Here is a 23537-nt window from a genome sequence, read left to right as displayed (position 1 = left end):
GGTTCTGTATAATAATAATAATAAATAAATACATAAATAGCAACAACAATCAAATAAACAAATAATAAGTATTAGTCAAGTCAAACAGGAGTTGACCCAAAGTATTAAGTATAAAAAAGTAACATATAAGTAACTAGAAAAAGTGCTCCTCGGAGCACAGGTCTCCGCCAGGTCAGGTAGGTTATGTTTCACCCATATGGTTAAGCTCCAAAAACACAATGTCTGGCAGAGTGGGTCTTTAACTACGGTATAATGAGTCTACATCTTTAACTCTATGGTCTATATCCAACAAGTCTTATTGGGATAAGATGTACTATAACCTACACAAATAAGTCCCACAAATTCTGTTAATAAACAAACAGCAGTGATTTACGATGCCACACATTTCACCTTCATGCTGGAAGAGAGAAATTTGAGTATTGGAATTTGGCTAAGAAGAATGTCACCAATCACCTATCTGGAGAATTTGAGTTTTGGAATTTGGCTCCTGAGAACTTCCAAAAATACTTGAGGGCTAGAGTCATGGCTAGATAGACAGCCTGAGCCCCTATATAAATTCCAGGAATTTCTAATATCCGTGTCTGTCCCTCGCACATCTCCAGAACTGTTCATCCGTTCGACTTCACTTCACACTTCTCCAGAAACGGCCATTTCTGAAGGCAGCCAAACCCTGAACGTGCACTGCTGTATAGTTACCCAACTTCCCCAACTACAATCAGTGGTGGAAAGTAACTAAGTACATTTACTCAAGTACTGTGCTTAAGTACAATTTTGAGGTCTTTGTACTTTACTTGAGTATTTCCAATTTTCAGTACTTTTACTTCTACTCCACTACATCTCAGAGGCAAATATTATACTTTTACTCCACTACAATTATTTGAAAACTTTAGTTACTAGTTACTTTTCAGATATAAATGATAATATTATGAAACATACATTAACCACTTCAGCCCTATTTTATACCTAGGCTATTTGAAAATAGCCGATCTACAAGCTGACAACGCGTCGCAGCAGAGCTTGTATATCTGCCATTTTCAAACATTTTAGTATTTTGGTACTTTAAGTACATTGTGATACCAATACTTTTGTACTTTTATTCAAGTAATTTTTTAATTCCGGACTTTTACTTGTAACAGAGTACTTCTACATTGCAGTATTGATACTTTTACTTAAGTAAAACATTTGAGTACTTTTTCCACCACTGCCCAACTTCCCCAACTAAAATGACTGATGTAGCGTCACTGTGACGCCTTTGAAACACAGCTATGAACTCCAACTCTAGTTTTAGCCAATAGAATGTAATGCCCTGTAGATGTGTGTGTGGTGTGTGTCTTCCATGTTCTAGTAAGTCATGCTTAGTTGGAGACCTAGTCTGTCAATCACTCATGGGCTGTCATGGGTGCTGGGCTGGACCTCAGGGAGAACATAGTTCCTCATACCCATTACTGTTCCTACTGAGTGCTAAGTAGTAACACAGTTATGCTGGTCAATCTAGCCTCAACCAACGATATGAGTGAGGTCTCGTCACATTTTCTATTCCTGCACCTTATTAATTGGCAATTAATAAGGCACAAGGGGAAACAAATGCATCATAAGTATGAAGAATGGTCTCATCAAATGGGCAAACTTAAGCACACTCGAGCAAGGACTTAGTTAAAAGTGAGGTCCTTTCGTCACAATTTCATTTCCTGAACCTTATCAATTAGCAATTCGAGCAAGGACTTAGTTAAAAAGCCTTAATATGATGACAGGGCTACTACATGGCAAGACTAGAGGCAATTTATTGTATTTAATATGTGAACTCTAAGCACTCGGCTGGCCTTTGTTCTTTGAAAAAGTATGTCAGACAGAAATGCAGCATTTTTAAAGTAGCCTACCATTAATTCGGCCATGCCACACCCATGAACAAAAATGTTATTTCAAAACAAAATGCCAGAGGGTTAAGGAAATTTATTTTTTTCCAACTCAGAAATAATGTCTGCTTAATGATATTCAAAGAAAATATGTTAGCATCACTTTGAAGGTTTTTTATTTTAAGTGTGGAAGTCCTTGGAGGAGCTTTAAATAACCCCAGGCAAGTGTTAATAGAAATAAAAATGGGAAATACATATTAAGAGTTGTTGAAGAGGAAAACAGATAGTACCTGAACTCGGATACTTTGACTTGAAATATACATAGGCTACACGACAAAAACACAATCCCATTTCGGTCAACAAAGTCACATTTCTTGTGACTCTTGACATAAATTACATTTTTTTTTTAAATACGTACAGCTTAAAACTGTTACCTGACAGTCATTTGTTCAGTGCAGTCTCATTGAGCCCCATTTAACTAATCAAACAATCAGTAATGAGTACATTTTCAGCAATACAAAGTTAAAAGATTAAAGTTTGTTGATGTGCACACATTTGCATCCAGTGAGTTCCACACCTGTGTGCTAGTTATACTGTAAGGACATTCTGAGAACTTCATCACATAGGTCTATATATATAAAAAATACTGTGCAGTCACACAGTGAAATTAATTCAGTTTTAAAACCAACAATGCTGTAATAAAACACGTTTGGTAAGAGTTACAATATACAGTAACAAACCTTATTCAGCAATTCATAATTAGAGTTGTCCGATATATCGGATTGACTGATAAATCAGGCCAATATTTGCATTTTGTACCATATCAGGATGGGTGGGTAAAGCTTCCAAATATGGCAACGTTTTTGTTTGTAATTACCAAGCCATCCAGGCTCCTGGTGAATCATGACCATAACGCATTTGATTCTGTCAGAAAGTATCTGAAAAACGCAAAAAAAAGGGTATTTATTAAATATAGTATATGATATAATTAAATATTCAAATATTTTTTTACACAAAATCAAATGTTTGGCTTGGTTCCCAGGTTAAAATAAAATATTTTCGGAAAACTTTATGGGCAAAATGAATGGGTTTTCTATTTGTGGCACCACGAAATGGCCGCCACTGCTATGCCACAATAGATATAATAACGGAATCTTTGAGAGAGAGAAAGAACACTGTTGAATTGATATAATATATCAACTGTTACTGTAACTGTAATATAAGCTCAAGGGCTTATATTATAAGCTCTTGAACTTTAAAGCATTTTATCCTTTTTGACAGATATGTACAAATATATGTTCATGTATGCATATTTGTCAATACAAATGTAAATCAATCAGCCTTCCAGTTCTCCAAAATATTGGAATTGATATTGGCCCTGAAAAATCCATATCAGACGACCTCTACTCAAATGATCCATTTAATGCTATTGGTCCAACACACACTAGTCAAGGATATTACATTTTTTGGTAGAATATCTTTGATGTAGCTTCTTCTCTACTGAGTGAAAGTGCTGTAGTATAGCTGACATCAAACAGTTTAAATGTCAACCCTGAGTTACAAGCTCTAAAAAGGCATTTCATAACAGTTACCACATCATGAAGTAAATAACAACCGTTGGTTAACACAGCAAAATCATCAGTTAGTTTCTCCATTTGTAACTCGGAGAGTACACTCTCAGAGTTGAATTAACCACACCCCAGCGTCCCTGTTCTGGGGTGAGCATTTCGACGAAGAGATTTGATGTAAAGAAAAATACTAGCGGACCTAGTAGAGCTCTGGGAGACCCCTGTCAACAACGTACTGTATGTAGGGTTTAGGTGGTTAACATGGAGGATCTTACTATGCACACGGGCTGAGGTGTCATCTAAGAAGGATGGTCTCCAGTTCAAAAACCTCCATGTGTTAGTCTATGATACGCCCATGGCGTACAGAGAAGGGTACAAGTCTGTGATAAAGAGCGCCCAGGAGTAGAATACCTCCCAGCACCATCCCACATATGAGACTGAAGGCCCACCGCGGCCCCAGGACAGTGTACACCTGGGAGACAAAGACCGGACCCAGTGTCCTCGCCCCGCTGCCAGAGGCCGTCAGCCAGCCCATGTAAACACCCTGCACACATGCAACACACAACAACAAGACACATAAGAAAAAGATAGTCGTCATTGCACTGCTGTGCTGTGTAAACATAACTAAACAAAACTGGTGGTTTCCAATTATTATTACTTTTACATTTATCATCATACATATTATTACAATTAAAATTATATTCATTTTAAATTAATTTACATTCTCACCGTTAATATAACTCACTGGAAAAGTGTGTGTGTGTGTGTGTGTGTGTGTGTGTGTGTGTGTGTGTGTGTGTCAGTAAACATGTATATTATGAATACCAGTACGTCAAAGATGGAGTGATGTGTATAAATTCAATCAGGTTTGAAACTTTTAGCTACACATATATTCTACAAAGATGTTTTAGGATTTATGCTGGTAGTTAAGTTAATGATTGAATAGCCTTCTGGGCTTATTCCAATTTAGTCATAAAATGAAAAAAAGTTTGGTCATCTTAAGACATTCCTTGGCATTCAAATCCTTAATACAGCAGCAGAGTAGCCTCAACCTCTTGGTAGCGTGATATATATTCTGTAGGTTTAGCTGCTGGAATGTCGTCGTCCCCTTTCAGTTAATCAAAGAAGGTTTCTTGAGCATACATGCTTCTTCAGCCATACCCTTAGCCTGACACATACAGTTGTACACATTCACAGCTGTGAGATAGGGTGCTTCGCTGTTAGAGGGAAGAGAAAGTCTTCACTTGTTCACTTTCTTTGCCCAGGCGGACTATATTTACATGGTGGCCATTTTACAGAATTATAATAGGAAGTATTTCCACATTCAAAACTGATTTTTACCTGAGGTGTGGGTCCAAGGATTTTCGAGTATAGGGTGTAGGACATAACATTACAGGCTGGGTATCCCACCCCAATGAGGATGCCAGAGGTAATGTATTGGGCCAGGTGGAGAGCAGGGGTGTACTGACACCACGTCTGTTCTATTGGACAGCCTGTTGGTTCCAAAGAGCTGTTGGAAGCCACCACAGCGTCCAAGGAATTATTCACCACAGAGTTGTTCTTGAGGTCTGCATTTACAAAAGATAAGCACACACAGTCAAGGTTGTGTGCAACGCTCAGCACTTACCCAAAAAGCAAAAGGCTGAGGCATTCTAAAAGCCAGTGAATGATAAACGAGTTTGGCGAGTCAAAAAAGCAAGAAAAAACCAAGGCCCTACTAAAAAAAAAACTTTAAATGTAAGGCTAGTTCATCATTGAACATGTTCAAATCAAGCCCTACTTGTAGAGTACAGTTCATAATAGTGCTTCTGCAGTCCACCAAATATTATCCTGCAAGCACTAACTTTATTCCATGAAACTGTTGAGTAACTCTGAATATTGTCATTCGCTCAAATAAAGAATACTTGAAACTAACTTTATTCCAGGAAGACAAGATACATTTTCACACTTAGTTTGTATATTTAAAAAAAAAGGAGAACTGATCTCAAAACCAAATCACTTTCCAATGGTGGCCGGGTATCTCAGTCAGTAGAGCACTCGCCTTTGAATCGCAAGGTTTCTGTGTTCAATCCCTGGCACCGGCGCCGCCATCTCAATGTACGTGTAACACAGCTTGAGAAACTAAGACATAATAAGTACTGGGACTGTAGGTGACGGTGATGGTAGGTGTGGCGCTCCACCGCAGCAATCCATTTCCCTGGTGTAGCGCCTTGTGAAGGGGATAGATGGCCTCGCTTACACCGACAATAAGTCAGATTCTTACTTCACCCAAAAAAGTACTTATTTTATATCAATTACACACCCAATGAAGCCTTGAATTCATGGAGATTCTTTTGGTCTTGTCACATTCCTAAGCCAATCATTTGGAGACTTGCAGAGTCTTAGGAATGCGACAAAAAGAAAAAAAATGTCCACGTATTCAAGGCTTCGTGGGGTGTGTAATTGATAGAAAAAAGTCATTTTTTGGGTGAACTACTCCTTTAAGTCAGCTTTACCACATAACATAATCAGTACCTGCCCACTGGATATTAGGATAGTGGTTTCCCCATGGAAGTAGAATGAAGAAGCCACATAATATGATGGCCAGGCCTCCTAACAACACGGGACGGTCCCCAATCCTGCAGGGAAGCAAATAATGCCCTTGATAATCCAACTCTTGGCAAGATGACCACATTCTCACATTATCATTAACTGGTTTGCTCACATCTATGATGGAATAAAAAGTTAAAAAGATACCTTAGAGAGGCTACCTTCACAGCTAGAAAAACCAGGATAGATTCAAATCCAATGCAGGAGAGTATGATGCCATTGTACAACACAGCCTGTTTCCTTGTCCAGGCAAACATGTCCATGGACAGTGGAGTGGCGATTCTGGGGAAATATGAAAAGTGTTTTAATTAAATACAAACCAGTGGGGTAAAAGACACACGTGGGCCTATTATAGTGATTGCACAACATGATTTGAAATACATACGTTTCAAAAACCGCAAAGATGAACATGATGATGCAGAAAAGCATATTTGAAGTTAGGACCGCTATCTTGTCAATGTCTCCCATGGTTTCTTGGCTAACATCAACTGTATCTGTAGGACAATGTAGTAATCATGAAGCAATGCAGTTAAACGTTACAGTATGGAATCATTCCTTAAACAGAAAAGGTAATCAAACTAAAGAAGTGTAGAAATGGCCAGGACATGCCTTCAGACATGTAGTTGATGGCTCGGACGTGTCTGCCATAGTCATCCACTCGGTGCTCTCTGTTGAGCAGTATCAACAGGTCAGAAAGCATGATATTTGACCTCCAATAAAAAAAAGACTTTTGCAGGCCCTAACATGTTCTGGGTAAAGTCCTACTGTACCTCAGCACTGTTAGAACCAACAGGATATTGATGATACCAAGGGCAGCAGCCAGCAGTGCCGGGGCAGTGTACATGTTGAGCCGCAGGTCAATTATCTTCACAGTGACACCCGTCTCACCAATGAATGACAGGCCTGCCTGCAGAGCTGACGTCATAAAACATAATACAGTACAACTTGAAAATCATCATACCACATACATACCTTTGAACAATTGAAGTATTTGACCGTTTAGTTATTTCTTTATTTGGCTGTGTGAGCCAAGTAAAGAGAGCAGACTGAATAAGAAAAAGATAACCAAGAATAAACTATAGTCACTGATCTGTAACAAACTGTGGATTGATGGTATAATTTGGGAAGCCAGCACAACACCATCTTGATACTCCCCACTTAACGATAATACGTTATTAAAGAGTTTTATCATTTAAAACAAGCTCTATCTACACACTTAAAAATAAGTATTATAATCAGTTAGGTAAGCCAAATAGCTGTTAGCTTGCTAGCTAACCTGACTAAGTTAGATGGCAATACATACTGTTTTTAACAGATAGATAATCATCCTACATTTAATCACACCTTTTTCTAACATTGCAGTATTGTCACAGCTCCTTTGGCCTGGCCTGTCAGGGCCTGTGTGTGTCTGTGTCTGTGTGTGTCTGTGTGTCTGTGTCTGTGTCTGTGTGTGTGTGTGTGTGTGTGTGTGTGTGTGTGTGTGTGTGTGTGTGTGTGTGTGTGTGTGTGTGTGTGTGTGTGTGTGTGTGTGTGTGTGTGTGTGTGTGTGCGCATTCCTCTGTGTATGTGTGTCTTCCTGCAGGTCCTGCAGGCTGGGCATTGGGGGTTCCAATCAGGTGGGATTGGGAGCAACCTTTAAAAGGAGCCCAACTGATCATTCCTACTCTCTCTTTCCCTGATGGCAGCAGTATTTGGACCTCTTTAGTTTAGTCCAGGGGTCTTCAACAGGGGGTCCGGGACCCCTAGGGGGTCCTCAGAGTTACTACAGGGGGTCCGCCAAATCTTCTGTGTGATATGATTTTTACCTTAAACCACTTGAACCCTAGCATGCCTTTTCTGGGGAGAACTTTAGCCAAAAAATAGCAGATCTGCAAGCTCACAACGCGGCTATTTTTTGGCAAAGAGGTGTTTGGTGTAGAGGGAAAAAAGAGCAGACCAAGTAAACAAAAAAAGTCAAATCTGAAACACAATTTTATACAATATAGAGGGGGTCCCTGCTTCATCTTTCTCTCAGCTAGGGGGTCCTTGGCCTGAAAACGTTGAAGACCCCTGGTTTAGTCTATGGTTTGCACCATTCAACACCACACACATTTACCACAAATCCATACATTGCTTACAGTACTGATTCCACTGATTAACACACTCCATGCCATTCTTTGTTATAGGTTTGAGTTAATTTATGTTGTAAATAAATATATCATTTTATACACTTTTAAACCAGCCGTGTGTCTTCCTCCTTTTTGTGGTCCACGAGCCAGGTCATAACAGTATACTGTTTTACAAAAATCCTTTCTTGTCATATCCTGCAAATGTAGCTTCAGTGTGTTTTAGGAATAGCAATATGGCCACAAGTAAAGGTATTATCAGAGGCATTATCTAAGAGGCTCAATTGCCACTTCTTATGGTAGATGGCAACCGCTTATCACATTCATAAACACCCTCACATCCCTTGACCCAGACTGATCCTAGAGAAATACTCCTTCTCTGAGGTGAGCACCTCAAATACCCTGACGTAAACTCCGCCCCATTGTATCTTGGTTATTGTTTAATCTACTTAACTTTTGTCTGTTTTCGATTTTGTTTTGTTTGTTTTTGTTTTTTGTTGTTCTTGGTCAATTTCAGTCCTGTCTGTGTCTCGTCATGTCCCATAAAAGTAAAAAAAAGAATCATGGTGATATGTTAATATTGATAACCAACCTTTGTTCTCTGTACCACCTATGTTTCACCAATAAAATATATACACTATAAAAACAAATACATTATCAGTGAATACAGTCTTCCATACCTGGCCCAAGAATGAAACCAAGGGCTTGACATGCACTCATGTTTGCCATGGCACTGGTCCTCTCCTTCAGTGACGTTGCTCCAGCAACATAAGACCTCACCACAGCCACATTGCCTGTAAAGACCAACAACAGCAGCCATGTTAGGGCAACCATATCATTGGCTGCATCATTATCTTCTTATGACCACATTTTATTTTTTCTATTATGAAACAGGTGCACAAAGATATGGTCACATCAATATGAAAAATGATCACATTAAACAGGTCAAAGATAATAAATAATATTTATGGCTACATCCATCAGCGTCTATAGAAACAGTCTGCACTCTTTTAATTTAACTGCTGCTGCGGTAAATAATAAAATTAAAAGAAAAATCAACTTGTGAGTGCGGACTAGCCTTGCATGGCCAGACTAATATCACTGCGTAGATATTAGTCTGGAATCTCTGTGTGGAACCTGCATTTCCGAGGGGCAAATTCAAAAAATGCATCTGGTGATAAACCCGCCCCATATTTGCATACTGGGCCCTGATTGGTCCCTCACAACTTCGGTGGGAGAGAAATCCAATCTCTATTGAGGGGGGCCAGACCTAATCTGCCGAGGGCAATTTTTCTTTGCAATGGCAGATTCGTCTGGAACCAGGCTAAGTGCGGACTGTTTCTATAGACTGTCTACTGAGAGTCTGCACCCGTCTATCCTTCTCTGAAACTATTGACAGTAGAGCATGCTCAGCTCAGGGCTTCTGTCCCCTAGTATTTGGATACACCCATCAGAGCCATGTGTACAATACAGAGCAGTCAGTATCTATCTGCATATCCCCAGTGTAATACCTGCTCCAAAGCCCACCAGCGCCCTGGCCATAAGCATGTGAAACTTGTTTTCCGTGGTGGGCAGGTAGACGTAGGCGTAATACATGTTGGCTGCTACATTGATGAAGATGGAGCAGGCCAGCGGCTCCCTGTGTGGTCTGTGATTGGACCAGAGGCCGAATATTGGCGACGCCAACATTTGGCCCAGACTATATGCCGCTACCACCCAGCCCAGGAAACTGGCAGTTGCAGTATCATCGATCTACAACACAAAAAACAACAGAACAACACTGCATTATTAGGCATGGATTACAGTAGATTTCTTTCGAGCATCATTAACATTTATTTGTATTGCAAAATTACATATTTAATTGTTACTGTAATCTGATTTGTTTTGTGTACCATGTTTGGAATTTTCAGAGGTGCAGATAATAACATCAGATCCAAACATATGAATGAAAACAGTTCCAGCAAAACCACTAGGCTGAATATTCAAATGATGCCATGCCAATAAATTATCACATAGGCCGGAAATATAAATCTCTCCTCTATAGTCTATAAAAGCAATCAGTTGAACATACTCCATTAGTCCCACCATGTAAGAACCATTAATAAAAAGGAATAGCTCACAAACTCAGATATTAAGCCTCTCTCTACTGTCACAACAGCTCATCCTTGTACTACCTGAACAACTAATAATAATGTCCATTTGAAACCAACAATCTCTCTGAATTTTCATATTAAGTTGATCTTGGTCAGTTGATTTAACTCTTGAACCGTAGGTCACATTTTGTTCGCCCTGGATTCCTTGGATCATGATGCAACTCCCCATATAGTCGGTGGTCATTTGTGCCACACTAGATTTTCCGCCCATTTTGTGTTCTCTTCAAAACACACTTTTTACTAATACTCTGGAGTCATGTGATCAATATGTATAAGTGATATTTTTCATATTCCATTCCAGTTGGCTATGACTGACATCCAAAATGTGCAGGCCCTTGGTACTGGGTAGTCTGGGTACGCAACCCTGCCTGAGCTCAGAGCATCGCATTTTTCAAGTTTATAATAAAATTAAACTGCCTTCATGTTAAATTCTTAGCACTAGCAGCTTCATTTGCATTTAATAGCGTTATCAGCCAACCCCATTATAGGCATTGAAAAGGTTTTGAGGGCTTACCTGTTGCAAAAACGGCCATAGTGATGTGATGACAATACTGAAACCTAACGCACATGGGATATAAATGACAAATGCTTCATCAAGACGAGAATCATGCACTACTACAACATGCCTATGATGAAGGGTAAGGCACACAGTAACAGGAAGAGTGGGCACCTTGATGTAAAATGGTCTATTTTGAAAATGGTCTTAATTATAATGTAAAGTATATATATCATTAGAACACGCTTGAACATTCCACAATTAAGGTTTAACATTTCTACAATGCCTACAAAACTTGTAGATCTAATCATTTTGGGCATAAACAAGAATTTTAAGGATACATTTAAGTCTGATAATGATGTACCGTGCATGGTCACGTCATGTATACGTTACATCACTGTTTCGGGACCCATGTTTGGGTCGCGGACCAATTTCTATGGGTTGTGAGTAAATATCCCCTTTATTTTTTGATTGCTACATTTTTATTATCATCTCAAACGATTTTTAAATAATTCCCCCCCAAAAATCTAACTTTTTCATAAGTTAAAAACAAGTATGAAACATTTTTCCATAAAATAAAAAAATCCATTGATTATCATTAGAGGGAAAACCCTACTTTTAAGAAGCAGATCTACAAGCTCACAACACGTCGCATCGCAACATGTTGTGAGCTTGTAGATCAGCTATTTTCACTAGTTTGGGTCCCGGGGAGACATCACATTTCTCTTTTGGGTCTCAAGCTAAAAGGTTTGGGAACCACTGCTTTACATTACTTTTTTCAACTATCTTTTTTTTTTTTACATTTTGGACAAAATAGCCAATTGTACATTGAGATGCCCACTCTTCCTTAGTGCCAACTCTTCTTGTATCCAGACACACTGTGCAATGCATCATATTTTACTTTTGTCTTTCTTTCAACGGGCTGGCACTGCCATCTGTCTCGAATATAAATGTGTGTGGATAGTATGACAAGAATGGCATCCTCACCAACGCTGCTGAGGAACATGGTAAAGTACATGACTCTGATAGACCTCCATCTGCTCTTGTATTCATCATCCTGTGATCCATCATTACTGTGTACAAGGGAGGAGACAGAGAAGCAAGACTTGAGCATTCATTGATTCTCCAGGCAACAAGTAGCTAATAAACTAACATGATTCTACACAGCATGACAGGGAAGCATGGTTGCCTTAAAGCAGTTCACACAAAGTACCTACAAATTATATTTGTCAAGTAAAAGTACTGAAAAGTACTTGGCCTATAGGGCTGAAGTGCTTATGTATGTTTTGTAATAATAATCCAAATATCTACAAAGTAACTAAAGTTTTCAAATAAATATAGTGGAGTAAACGTACAATATTTGGATCTGAGATGTAGTGGAGTAGAAGTAAAAGTATTGGAAATTTGAAATACTCAAGTAAAGTACAAATACCTCAAAATTGTACAGTTACCTTCCACCACTTACAGTACCTACAATTTATATTTGTGGAGAATCGCTTGGAGATCACATTTGCTGGTGAACATTTAACCCACCAAAGCTAAACCTTGATGTCTACAATCAATCAATGTGTATGAAGTGTGCATTCACCTGCTTCCATCATCTTTGAGCAACGGTGTGCTCTCCTCAGAGTCCACTAGTTGAGACATGGTTGTTGTTGTCAAAGGTTTGCTGCTGTTGATCCAGAGGTAAACAAACAACCAGGTACAAGTTCAAATTGAGTCTGTTAGATCACCATGTTGAGAGAGACTTCCCTCTGCAAAGATCTCACGCAGTAATAAACGACCCCTAATACCACACTGCTAGAGCACAGAGGAACATGAAACTGCAGAGATCCAAAGCCTGCGACACAGAAATGCTTCAGATCAGATGAGAACTTGAGAAGACAGACACCTCTCACTCAACTCACGTGAGGAGATAAACAGGGAGAGCCTCCTTTCGTTGGTGTTTCGACCAGGTAGGCGTGGTTTTTAGGCATAGTTTAGTGACATAACCACGCCCATCTGGGCGAAACACCAAAGAAAGAGGGAGTCCCCCCCAAAAAATACCAACTACACTATTTATAAACACTTCCTGTTTAGTGTTGCCTGATTTTGTGAGAGAAATAAGCAACGAGGTCTAGGAAATCAAACCCAAAAGAAGCAACTTAATTAGGCCACATGAGCACTTTAAATCTATGCATCGGCTATTGAGAACGACGCGTTGTACGAGCGTGTAGATCTGCTATTTTCAAAGACAAATCTTGAGAAATAAATGTTTTTGAAACATTTGAAATACACGTATGATGTTTTTGCATAGTAGTGTATATTTGTCTGCCATTAAATGTTTCGATGAATCGAGTACAAAGAACCCCAATGGAAACAAGCCATAGTGCTTTCTTGGGTATCAACTCAAATGTTGTAAGGGGATTCCTGTCTGGCACAAAATATTTTCAGATCTGTGGCCAGATCTGTGGCCAACAGGCCAATTAAGTAGCCTACATAGGCGGGGGGTCCTTGACATGAAAATGTTTGAGAACCAATGGTTTCAATAACATTAGAAACAAGACCAAATAAGCAACTACACTTTAGAAATAAGCCCAAAAAAACACAACCCGCAACTACCAATATTTACAAGTAACTTTACAGAAAAACAAGCCCAAAATCACTTATAATAAGCAGACATGGCAACACTGTTCCTGTTCTCTTACTTGGTTTATTTGGTTTAGCTGAAGCTCGCTCTTAGAGCGCCCCCTTGTGTACGTAACACAGCACAGAGAACACATCAACGATGGCAACGCTGTTCCTGTTCTGTTCTCTTATTGGCTCGCTCTTAGAGCGCCTCCCTGTGTACGTAACACAGCACAGCACAGCGCACACATCCACTAGAATAACACATTCCATTCACTGGGGTTTTTATTTTTTGTTATTATTATTATTATTTTTTACGATATTAGACATGACTATATAACGTGCAAGTTTATAAGCATGTGTCCGATTTGTCCGTACGTTATAATGTGTCCATCAAACACTGTTGCCCCTGCCCTAGCCCTGCCCCATCTGTGCCCACTGCCCACAAAAATGCGCCACTGCACTGGCTCTGTCCATCCATAGCGTTAGAAGGAGTAACGCTATGTTACTTTCGAGCCGTTGTCCGCACACCCACGGCAGCGCAGGCTCTCGTCTGTAGTAAAAAATAAAAAATACACTTTTGCCACTCACCAAAACAAAGACGGGTTTAAAATGTTGAAAGCCTAGTTCAATAGTGGGAACACTCGGAGCCCTCAGCCCCCCACCTCACGTCTAAAATATACTTTTTGGTCAGAAAATCTTTTTTTGGTTAGTCCACTGCGCCCCCTACAGATCTTGTCAATAGAAAACAATCCATCGACCATATCTGTAGGGGGCGCAGTGGAATAATTAATTTTCGGTGAAATATTTTCTTTTCTGGCCAAAAAGTGTATTTTAGACGTGAGGTGGGGGGCTCCCAGTGCTCCCTCTAAGGAAAGTAGGTTTTCAAGGTTTTAACATCGTCTTTGTTTTGGTGAGTAGCAAACGTGTATTTTTTATATTTACCACAGATGAGACACGAGACCTGCGCTCCCGGGGGTGTGCGGTTAGCGTTAAGGAGAACTCCTCCTAAATTCCTAACGCTATGGATCAGAGTTACCACCGCGCCATTATGTGAAAGTGAAAGTAAATTCTATCCTGTCTGGTGGTGAAAAACAGGGAAGAGCAGCAAGGGCATTCAGGGATATATTGAAGGGATATTCATTCGGTATATTTGGCATTTTATTCATTCATTACGATAACGGAGACTCCAAATAAGCTAAAGAGTCTGTTGTACGGAGGAGATTTTTCTGACACGTTGTGGAAACACTGGAACACTTACAAACGTCACGTTTTGGGAAGCACAGCGAGACAAAAGGTAAGTGAAGCCCGTCCTCAATCAGGTGAACAAAGCAATCAAGAGACTAGGCCTAACTCTTAGCCTACTACTAGATAAGCCTACAGTGGTGGAAAAAATAAGTTTACTTTAAGTAAAAGTATCAATACTGCAGTGTAGAAATACTCTGTTATGAGTACAAAGTCCGGAATTCAAATGTACCAAAAGTAGAAAGTAGGCATATACTCATTATGTAGAATGTCCCTTTTCACAAGTTTTCAAATGCAGGAAATGTATAAAAATCTTATGAAAATAGCAACAAGCTGATGCATTGAGAGATTGTAGATCTGCTATTTTCAAATAGCTGAAATTTACTGGGCTGAAGTGGGTAATTTTAGAGTACAATTTTGTAATAATAATAACATAATAATCTGTAAAGTTACTAGTTACTAAATTTTTCAGATAACTGTAGTGGAGTAAACAGTATAGTTGACTCTTGGCTGTAATGGAGTAGAAGTAAAAGTACTGAAAATTGGAAATACTCCAGTAAAGTAAAATAAATACTACCAGGGGTCATCCTCATCACCATGCCAGCTTGTGATGGACATTTTGATCAATAATTTATTTTTGTCACAGACATGGTCAATCATTTGACCAGAAACCGAAATGACTAGCCCTAAATATAAACTAATGGACTCGTAATGTGCCATAGTGTCTATGCCAGTGTGCTACACATTTTAAAACAATTAGACTAGTATGTCTGCATAAACAATAGTGCCACAAACACTGAGCCATAGGCTACATATGGCATGAGATCTATTTAGCCACTGCTTTTTCATCTTATTTTAGACCGCTAATTCAAATAATGCAAAGAGAATAAGTCAATAGTTAAATACATATAATTTAAAAAAAACTGTGGTGCACATCAAACAATAATAACCATCACTGTGTAGTTCTTGCTGATGAGACAAATACTTAGAATAATGCTGAGAGAGCTCTATCCAGTTCCTTATTTCTTTTTCTCAGCTCTCTGTCTGCTGGAAAGTTCTAGTCAACTGATTTGTGGTTTGTCAGAAAGTGTCTTTCCAAGTTCCCTTTCTTCACTATCACTGCATAGTTGTTGCAATGAAAAATGTTCAAAGAAACAAATCCTCAAGTAAAGTACAGGTACTCAAGTAAATGTAGGCTGTTACTGTCCACCATAGTGAATAGCAGTAGTTCTATGTCCATACTATGTGCATCGATATAAGATGTAATTGTTATATTTTTCACCTATATATCCCGTGCACTATGCCAACCATGCTATGATACTACCAATAAAAAGTTATGGTAACAACCTACTGTTGAACTGTTTAAAAAAAAAAAGTGTTATGGTTGTTATCATTAGATTGGATTACTAATTCCTATGTTTTTATGCAGATGGCGAAGCTGTATCTTGTTGCCGTTCTCTGTGCGTGCTCTATAGCAGCTTCTGGTAAGGATGCTTCCCTGTGTACCGTTCTGTGAAGCTGAAAAGGGTGGCAAAACAATTCTTGTGAAAAATGTGTCTGAAAATTTGTTTTGAACATTCTTGAAAAAGTTTGAGAACCACTGAACTAGACCACCTTTATTAGCCTTAGTCTACAGTATGAAGTAAAAAATAAATGACAATTGGTGTTTTCCATGTCACTTTCAGACTCCCTCACAGTCCTTGTCCCCGCGGCTCCAGTCGTAACTTCTCTCGGACACACAACCCATTTACCATGCTGGCTCAACCCACCAGAGGACGCGGAGGGCCTGGAGGTACGCTGGTATCGGGGTGACCACCAGTTCGACGCACCTCTCTTGTTTTACAGGCAGAGAGGATACGCCCCGAACGGTGAGGGTCGTGCCTCATTTGGCCTGCGAGACGCTAAGTCAGACGGGCTGAAGGCGGGTGATGTGACCCTGAAACTGGTAAATGCCGCACTGCAGGATGCAGGAGTGTACACCTGTTATGTGAGCAGCGATAAGGGCTACGACAAAGCCAGCGTCAATCTCGATGTGACGGGTAAGTTGATTTTTACGATAGTAGGTCAACACCACCATTATTAAACAGGTTATTTTAAATTACCTTTGGACATGTCTCCCCCATGTTGAATACAAGTTTCCATGCGTCGAGATTCAAGACTTTATTGTCAAATGTCCATCACATAGTGATAGAAAATTCCATACAACAAACATAAAAATACAAAACAACAACAGATATACAGAGCTGTAGTAGAAATGTACATACGTATACTGTTATGGCCTGGCTCTAAGACCATAACAAAAAAGGGGAGACGACACGGAGGTAATACGTAAATAAGTGTAAAGTTTATTTAACCAATAGTGAAATAAGTAAATAAAGTAATACGTTTAAGTTTGCAAATTATACAGGCAGGGAAACATGCTGCCCACTGGAACTGAGGCTTAATAAACCAACATGACTAAACCAAACAAAACACAAATGCTTTCCTGTGTGGCCACGCCTGAGGCCTGGAAGGACTGAAGATCAAAAGCATTGTAGAGTGGGGCTTTTATAGTGTGAGGAGACAATAGACGGGTTTCCTGTTAGTAAACATGAGAGGAATATGACCGCGCAGAGGAGGGGGAAGCCTATGGGTGCGTTTGGAAATTACGCACCGGAGCACACTCGCCTATTAGTTTGTATTGGCCAGTGCGCTCACTGCCGCTCAGGGCTGTATTTTCGAACGCGCCTTTCACCCGGGCATGCGCAGATTGCGCATTCTGCTCTGTGATGACGTCGCGCGGAAATCCGTCTATTGGCCAGGTGTCTCCCCTTCCACTGATCAACTCAGACTCCACCCTCCAAACCAGCACTGCAAGGGAATCTGGTTAGGCTCTTAAAGGCACACACAACCCTATAGCAAAGGCCATGGGGGCCTGTATGTCAATACATACATACACATGTTAATCTAATTGTCATTTCACCAACTAATCATACTAATCCCTTCTTGCTTTATGATTGTTCCTTGTTTGTAGCGGTGGGCATCTCTCCTCTCCTGTCATTAATGTGGAAAGAAGATGGCTCTGCGAATGTGAGCTGTGAATCTAAAGGCTGGTATCCAAAGCCTACATTGCAGTGGTCCAACCAGGATCAGACTCTGGCTGCAAAAGGCCTAGTCCATAGCAATGACACCAGTGGTCTGGTGTCTGTCCACAGCTGGATACTCCTCTCCACTGATTCCAGGGTCACCTGCTCTGTAGCCTTGTCTAAAGAGGAGGAGAGGCAGGGAAGAATGAACCTGCAAATGCCCTCAGGTGAATGGGAGAATGTGTTTTTATGAGGCTGCTGAGTACACATGTGTATATGCACGTTTGTGTGAAATATGTTGTAATTTGCAATAAACAATGTTGTTCGATTCAGGGACTGGAGGGTCGACCACTGGATGGAAGGTAGTGTTTATCCTGACCCTCTTGGCTTTGCTAGTCAGTATGGCCATACTTGCTGTGAAGCACTTCAAATCCAATAGAGGTAAGTCTGTTGATTGATTTGGATTGAAATATGCAGCAATAGCATGATAATACCATTGACATGAATCAACTTTTATATGTTTGCTTTTTGGGTTTTAGAGAAGAGATCCCTCCGTGAGCTTGAAAACGGTAATAATTTTTTATTTATTAAAAATAAATGTATCCTCTATTTAAAGTTAATGAATACATAGTTGTGGCTTTATATTCTGACAAGCTCCTGCCCCTGAAATTGTAGATGTCCCTGTAAGACTAAAACTGATTCATTTCTTAAGTGATGTTGAACTGTGGTAGTATGCTGTAGCTACCTGGCTATGATACAAATCCACATATCATCTTTATCAGTTGCTCCGTGTAGAACAGGGTTTGTCTTTGTCTTATGTATGTCCCCTCAAAAGTAGACCCTGAGCAGATACTGAGAAAGTTGTATTATAGGTCATAATCTATGAATCATTCTTACTGAATCTGTGTTATAGTACACATTGAGCAGTGGTGTACTGTGGATTTTTTTACTAGTGGATCGCTACGTCACGCGTACGTGCACACACTCGCGGAAAACCTGTGAGCAATCGCTGATTGAAATAACCATTTCAATTGGCTTTATTAATCCACAATAAATATCAAATGTTATTCTATTTACATGCATAATGGGGACACTTTAGTGTTGTCATATACATTTACCTTGCAGACGTCACCTCTGTAATTTAATTAATGAATCCATTCCAAACGTTCTCTTCGGACTGCTTCAGAACATTGACAGTGTGCCTACACCTACAGTACTTAACAGGTCACACAATGGACCATTGATATGCATCCAGCCAGGGTTATTCCTATATTAATTCACGCTGTTGACACTCGGCACTCTGACTTTGATCGATACGCAAGGTAGACGCACTCTCACGAGCGCGCGTGCAGCTCAAACAACTAGTCAAAGGCTCTGAACTAGTGGAGCGGTTCTTGTGAGATTGTGAGATAATGATATACTGTACTGTATCTGGGAAATATGTCTGCAAAGCAAAGCTATAAGAGCGCTGTGTAGATTTAACTTTTAGTTGTTTTCTCTCTTACAGGTACGGCTCAAGAACGTACAGCTCTTGTCCCAACAAATCAAGGTAATTCGTTCAGTAATCGCTGATCCATTTTGGCATATTTGACAATGATAATATTAAAGCTTCAATATGGGACTTACTGTAATGAATGGAACATATGGTAGAGTGTATTAATATGTAAGTAATGTGAGTAATGTCAAGTTAGCCTACATTGTATAACAGTAGTATATAGTATATTGTATATTGTGCGTAATACTGTATGTGTTTAATAGTTAATCTGTGCTGTATATTTCAGGAACTAACTAACAATTCTAATCATTCTTATCATCACTCAGTATAAAGCTTACATTACATTACTGATCAAGTGTTTGTCCATGCACTTGAGTTTCGATACATATGTATTATTATCAGCCATTTGAAAATTCATACAACAATATAGTCTCTTTTAAAGTTAGAATGAAGAACAACTGATGGTAGTTCAACAACATGGAGTCGTGAGATAATGATACATTATCTGTCTGCAAAGCTGTTTGGAGTTCAGTGTAGATTTTCCTTTTTTGTTTTGTTTTCTCTCTTACAGATACTAGTGATGGTGCAAGTGGCAGTGTGCGGGTATATCTCTCCAGATTGATCCCTCTTACAGATACGCCAAACCTGAACATACAACATACAGCCCTAGTCACCACTCATCAAGGTAATTTGTTCAGTAATTTCTGGCATATTTGACATCAATACTATTAAAGCTACACTCCGGGTCTTAGTTTAGTGAATAAAACCTTATTTAATTATACATTCTGTATGGTAGAGTATGTTATTACAATCTAAGTAGCACATCTGCAATGGTTGCGGTGGTGGTCTGCCCACTCTTGCATTTAGACCCTGGTGTCTAGTAGGACACATAACAGTTGACAATGTCAGTAATTTGAAGCAGACATTGTCTTCTTCAAATTCAAGCGGATTGGACAGTAGATGCGCCGCCATCTTTACTGTAGTTCAGACATCACATCATTGAAATGACCTCTCTTCTTTGAGAGAGGGAGATAAAACATAAAACCTACAGATGGTAGCTTTAATTATTGCACTAGTTTTGGACTTAGTTTATTCTTTTCAATCTAACGTCCCTGTCTCTTTTCAACAGTGAATGTCACACTTGATGAGACAGTCAATGAATATCTCAAAATGAAAATGACACCAGATGGAGTGATTGTGAGAGAGAACGTAGATACCCTCCCTGACGGTGAGGATGTTACTCCCCTGACATCTATACATGGAACACCTGGCTTCTCTTCTGGTCAGCAGGGCTACTGGGAGGTTTGTTTGGGTGATGAAAAGGCAGGTGTCAAGAAATCCTGGTGGATAGGTGTGGCAAATGTCAGTGTGGCAAGTATCAAACCAATGCCAGACAATGTCCCACTCCAGACCGTTCCCTCTGCCGGCTTCCTGTTCTTATCCTCAAAGGGAGATGAAATCTCGGTTAACACACCTGCTGTCGTAGTTCCTGTCACATCTAGACCAGAGATACTTGGTGTATACTTGAACTACGACAAGGGAGAACTTTCCTTTTATGATGTCAAAACCAAAAAACATATTGTCACTCTAGTAACTGAGTTCACAGAAGAAGTTGTTCCTTTTTTCAATCCTGGGAAAGGTGACCTAGCCCCGCTGAGGATTGTACATAAACAATAACACTGAAGGAACAGGATCAGAGACTGAACCTCTTTTAAATGAACCAAAATAACGACTGCTTGAGATGTAGATCAGTGTTTCCCAAACAATGGGTCGGTACCCATTTTTATGGGTCATGAGTAAAAAAAAAAGAAAATCCCTCAATTTCCTACAATTATTTGTTTAATAATTTCAAAAGATTAAAAATAATCATTCTGAACACAAAAAAAGTCAAACATTTTTCAAAAGAAATTCATAAAATCAAAGGAATTCCAAAAAATTAAAATAAACGTTTTAAGAAGTAGTAAAAAATAGCAGATCTACAAGCTCACAACGTCTCACATCGCAACGCTTTGTGAGCTTGTACAGTAGATTTATAGTTATTTTCACTAGTTTGGGTCCCAGGGAGACATACATTTTCTCTCTTGGGTCTTGAGCTAAAAAGTTTGGGAACCACTGATATAGATATACATTATCTCTTGAAGAGCCGTACACCCTGATATCCTCACACTCGCAGCAGAAACACAGAACATTATGCTATATGCAAGTTTTGCAATTTCAGCGCAGGTAAAGATGCAACGTTTCTTGACTGACTAAACTTCTGGCGATAAGATTTGTCACAGATTTTATGTGAATTTAACCTGACTCCGCCAGATGGGGGCGGTATTGACTTCACAAGCCTGTGAAACAAATGTGACGCAAGCTTCTTCCTTCTGGCAGAGTCAGGTTAATGTGAATTGCCCTGTGTTTTAAACATCGGTATGATCTCTAAACACGAAATGAACACAAAGCAAATCACACTATAGGCAAAGATTGTTAATTTATGAAGATACACCATCCCAATTGGAGCCACTAGAGGAGGAATAGTACACAAATCCTACAAATGGTCTCCTAAGTAGCCGTGGTTTGCTTCTCCCCCTGAAAATCGTGTTAATATTGTGTGGCTTGTGACTAGCGGGTCCAATATTTAGTTCAGTGACCATGGACCTAAAGAATGATTCAGAAGCTATGTTCACGTTCACTCTTCCATTGGAATGAATAGACTCCAACCTGCTTCCGCTCTCCTAAAAAGGCGTCCACCTTCGTCATGCAGATACGGGAAGTAAACCGGAGATGGCATGTCTTGCTATTTCCATCTCGGCTATAGGTCAATCTTGAGTGTCTGTAACCAAATGCATACACTAATGACTTATAATGTACTGAACAAATATTTTAAGGAAAGTTTCCTTTAACCAGTCTATCTAATATTTTCCCTGTCCCTTTTCTATAGCAGAAGGCAGCTTAAATGTTCAAGAATAATGGACATTACATAGGGTAACCCCCCCCCCCCCCCCCCCCCCACTCCTCAATTTGAAAGGTGCCGTAGACTCTAGAGGCACAGTATCCAAAGTTAACTGGTTTTAATTTGGTACTTGTTCAGGGGCAGCTTAACAATAACTAATATTTAACTAACATTTAACATATATGAATGCTACAGCACTCACCATTGTATCCTCTACGACAGGGTAGGTTGGTCCTCCCTCTCTGAGAGGAGAAATAAGCACTGGTATCAGTTTATTTTCAAGGCTATTGATGGGAAGTTACCACCATACATCACATTGCTGTTAGAGTGGAACAAAGCATTTACCAGACCTGCCCGCTCAAGCGACTGGCTTACACTTGAGGTTCCACCTGTTCAGTCTGAACTGGGAAAATCAGCTTTCTGCTTTGATGCTCCTATTTCATGGAACACTCAACAACTCAAGCTAAAAATTAATGCCTGTGTTTTATATCTGTATATGTTTTAATTGTTGATTTTTGTGTATGTAATCTCGACCACATTGCAAATGAGGGTAAACCTCAATGCTCTTTTTGAGAATAATTTAAAGTTTTCAATCAATATCTTACACTATACTGTACACATTATTACATGTTTTTGTATATATTTTTTTATTTTATACCACAAATGTTAAGACCGTGCTAGACATGATTTTTATTTACCTGAAATAGTTTACCTGGTATCCTAGTTTCTTTGAGGTACTACTGACTACACTTCTGTCTGCACTCTATTTATGAGTATTTACATTGTTTATTGACTGAAGTTCATGCTTACTCTGCTTATTCCAATCTCGCCACTTCTAAGTCATTATGTACACTGACATTTCTACAAACTAGGCCTAGTTTGTAGGCCAAATAAAATTCAGCTACAGTCTATGTAGTCAGGCTTTTTGAATAGAATGTCGTTTTTGCTAGAGTTAATGTTCAAATATGTAAAAGTTTCTTTTTTACAAAAAGCTACAGTATGTACCTGATATCTGTTTATAGTTGTGTTTATGCTTTTAAAAGTTGGATGGCAGGAGTAGGTCATGTGTGAGCACATAGGGGCCGGAGAAGACCTTTTACCATTGTCAAAGCGGGACCTGTCATGAAAGGTTGGGAAACACTGGTTTAGGCTGTAGTCTAGGTGCTTCCTTGTCTGGATATTGTTGTTAAGCAAAGGCTTAACTAGTATAGTGGTCTTGTCTGCATGTTGTAAGCAAGTTTTTCTTGTGTTTTTTTTTAATTATATATATCAAAGTATAGGCTATACTGTTAAAGTGAACAATTGTGGATAAAAAAAACAAATTGTGATTGGACTGCATTTGTCATCAGCTATAATAAATCGCCATCAATAATCTTGAGATTTTCTGCATTTATTCATGATTTCTATTTTCTTTGTCATTCTG

The 23537-nt window shown here is 39.4% G+C and overlaps 2 protein-coding genes across 4 annotated transcripts; one reads left to right on the top strand and one right to left on the bottom strand.

The window, feature by feature from the left end:
- Window positions 1–1935: 1935 nt before the first annotated feature.
- mfsd8 (major facilitator superfamily domain containing 8) lies at window positions 1936–12656 on the bottom strand. The gene is made up of 12 exons (XM_084042457.1): window positions 12353–12656; window positions 11752–11837; window positions 10783–10826; window positions 9627–9867; window positions 8796–8909; window positions 6781–6925; window positions 6620–6678; window positions 6396–6504; window positions 6158–6292; window positions 5936–6039; window positions 4763–4989; window positions 1936–3965 (listed from the first exon to the last, which is right to left on the bottom strand). The coding sequence occupies exons 1-12, from the start codon at window positions 12409–12411 to the stop codon at window positions 3759–3761; spliced, it is 1530 nt and encodes a 509-aa protein (XP_083898583.1). The 5' UTR covers window positions 12412–12656; the 3' UTR covers window positions 1936–3758.
- A 1774-nt stretch (window positions 12657–14430) lies between these two features.
- LOC311034575 (butyrophilin subfamily 2 member A2) lies at window positions 14431–23486 on the top strand. 3 transcript variants are annotated; one of them, XM_084042456.1, is made up of 9 exons: window positions 14431–14668; window positions 16046–16100; window positions 16302–16655; window positions 17630–17908; window positions 18024–18130; window positions 18223–18250; window positions 19189–19230; window positions 19748–19861; window positions 20306–23486. In XM_084042456.1, exons 2-9 carry the CDS (start codon window positions 16046–16048, stop codon window positions 20851–20853), a joined length of 1527 nt encoding a protein of 508 aa, XP_083898582.1. In that variant the 5' UTR covers window positions 14431–14668; the 3' UTR covers window positions 20854–23486. The 3 variants fall into 3 exon arrangements, with proteins under 3 accessions (XP_083898582.1, XP_083898581.1, XP_083898580.1); XM_084042455.1 differs by having other exon boundaries at window positions 18015–18122; window positions 18221–18250; XM_084042454.1 differs by having other exon boundaries at window positions 18015–18130.
- Window positions 23487–23537: the final 51 nt, after the last annotated feature.

Source organism: Gymnoscopelus microlampas (genome assembly GCF_963454915.1).
Source record: "Gymnoscopelus microlampas genome assembly, chromosome: 19".
NCBI lineage: Eukaryota > Metazoa > Chordata > Actinopteri > Myctophiformes > Myctophidae > Gymnoscopelus > Gymnoscopelus microlampas.
Note: the sequence above shows the minus strand (reverse complement) of the source record. Positions and strands in the feature narration are given on the sequence as shown.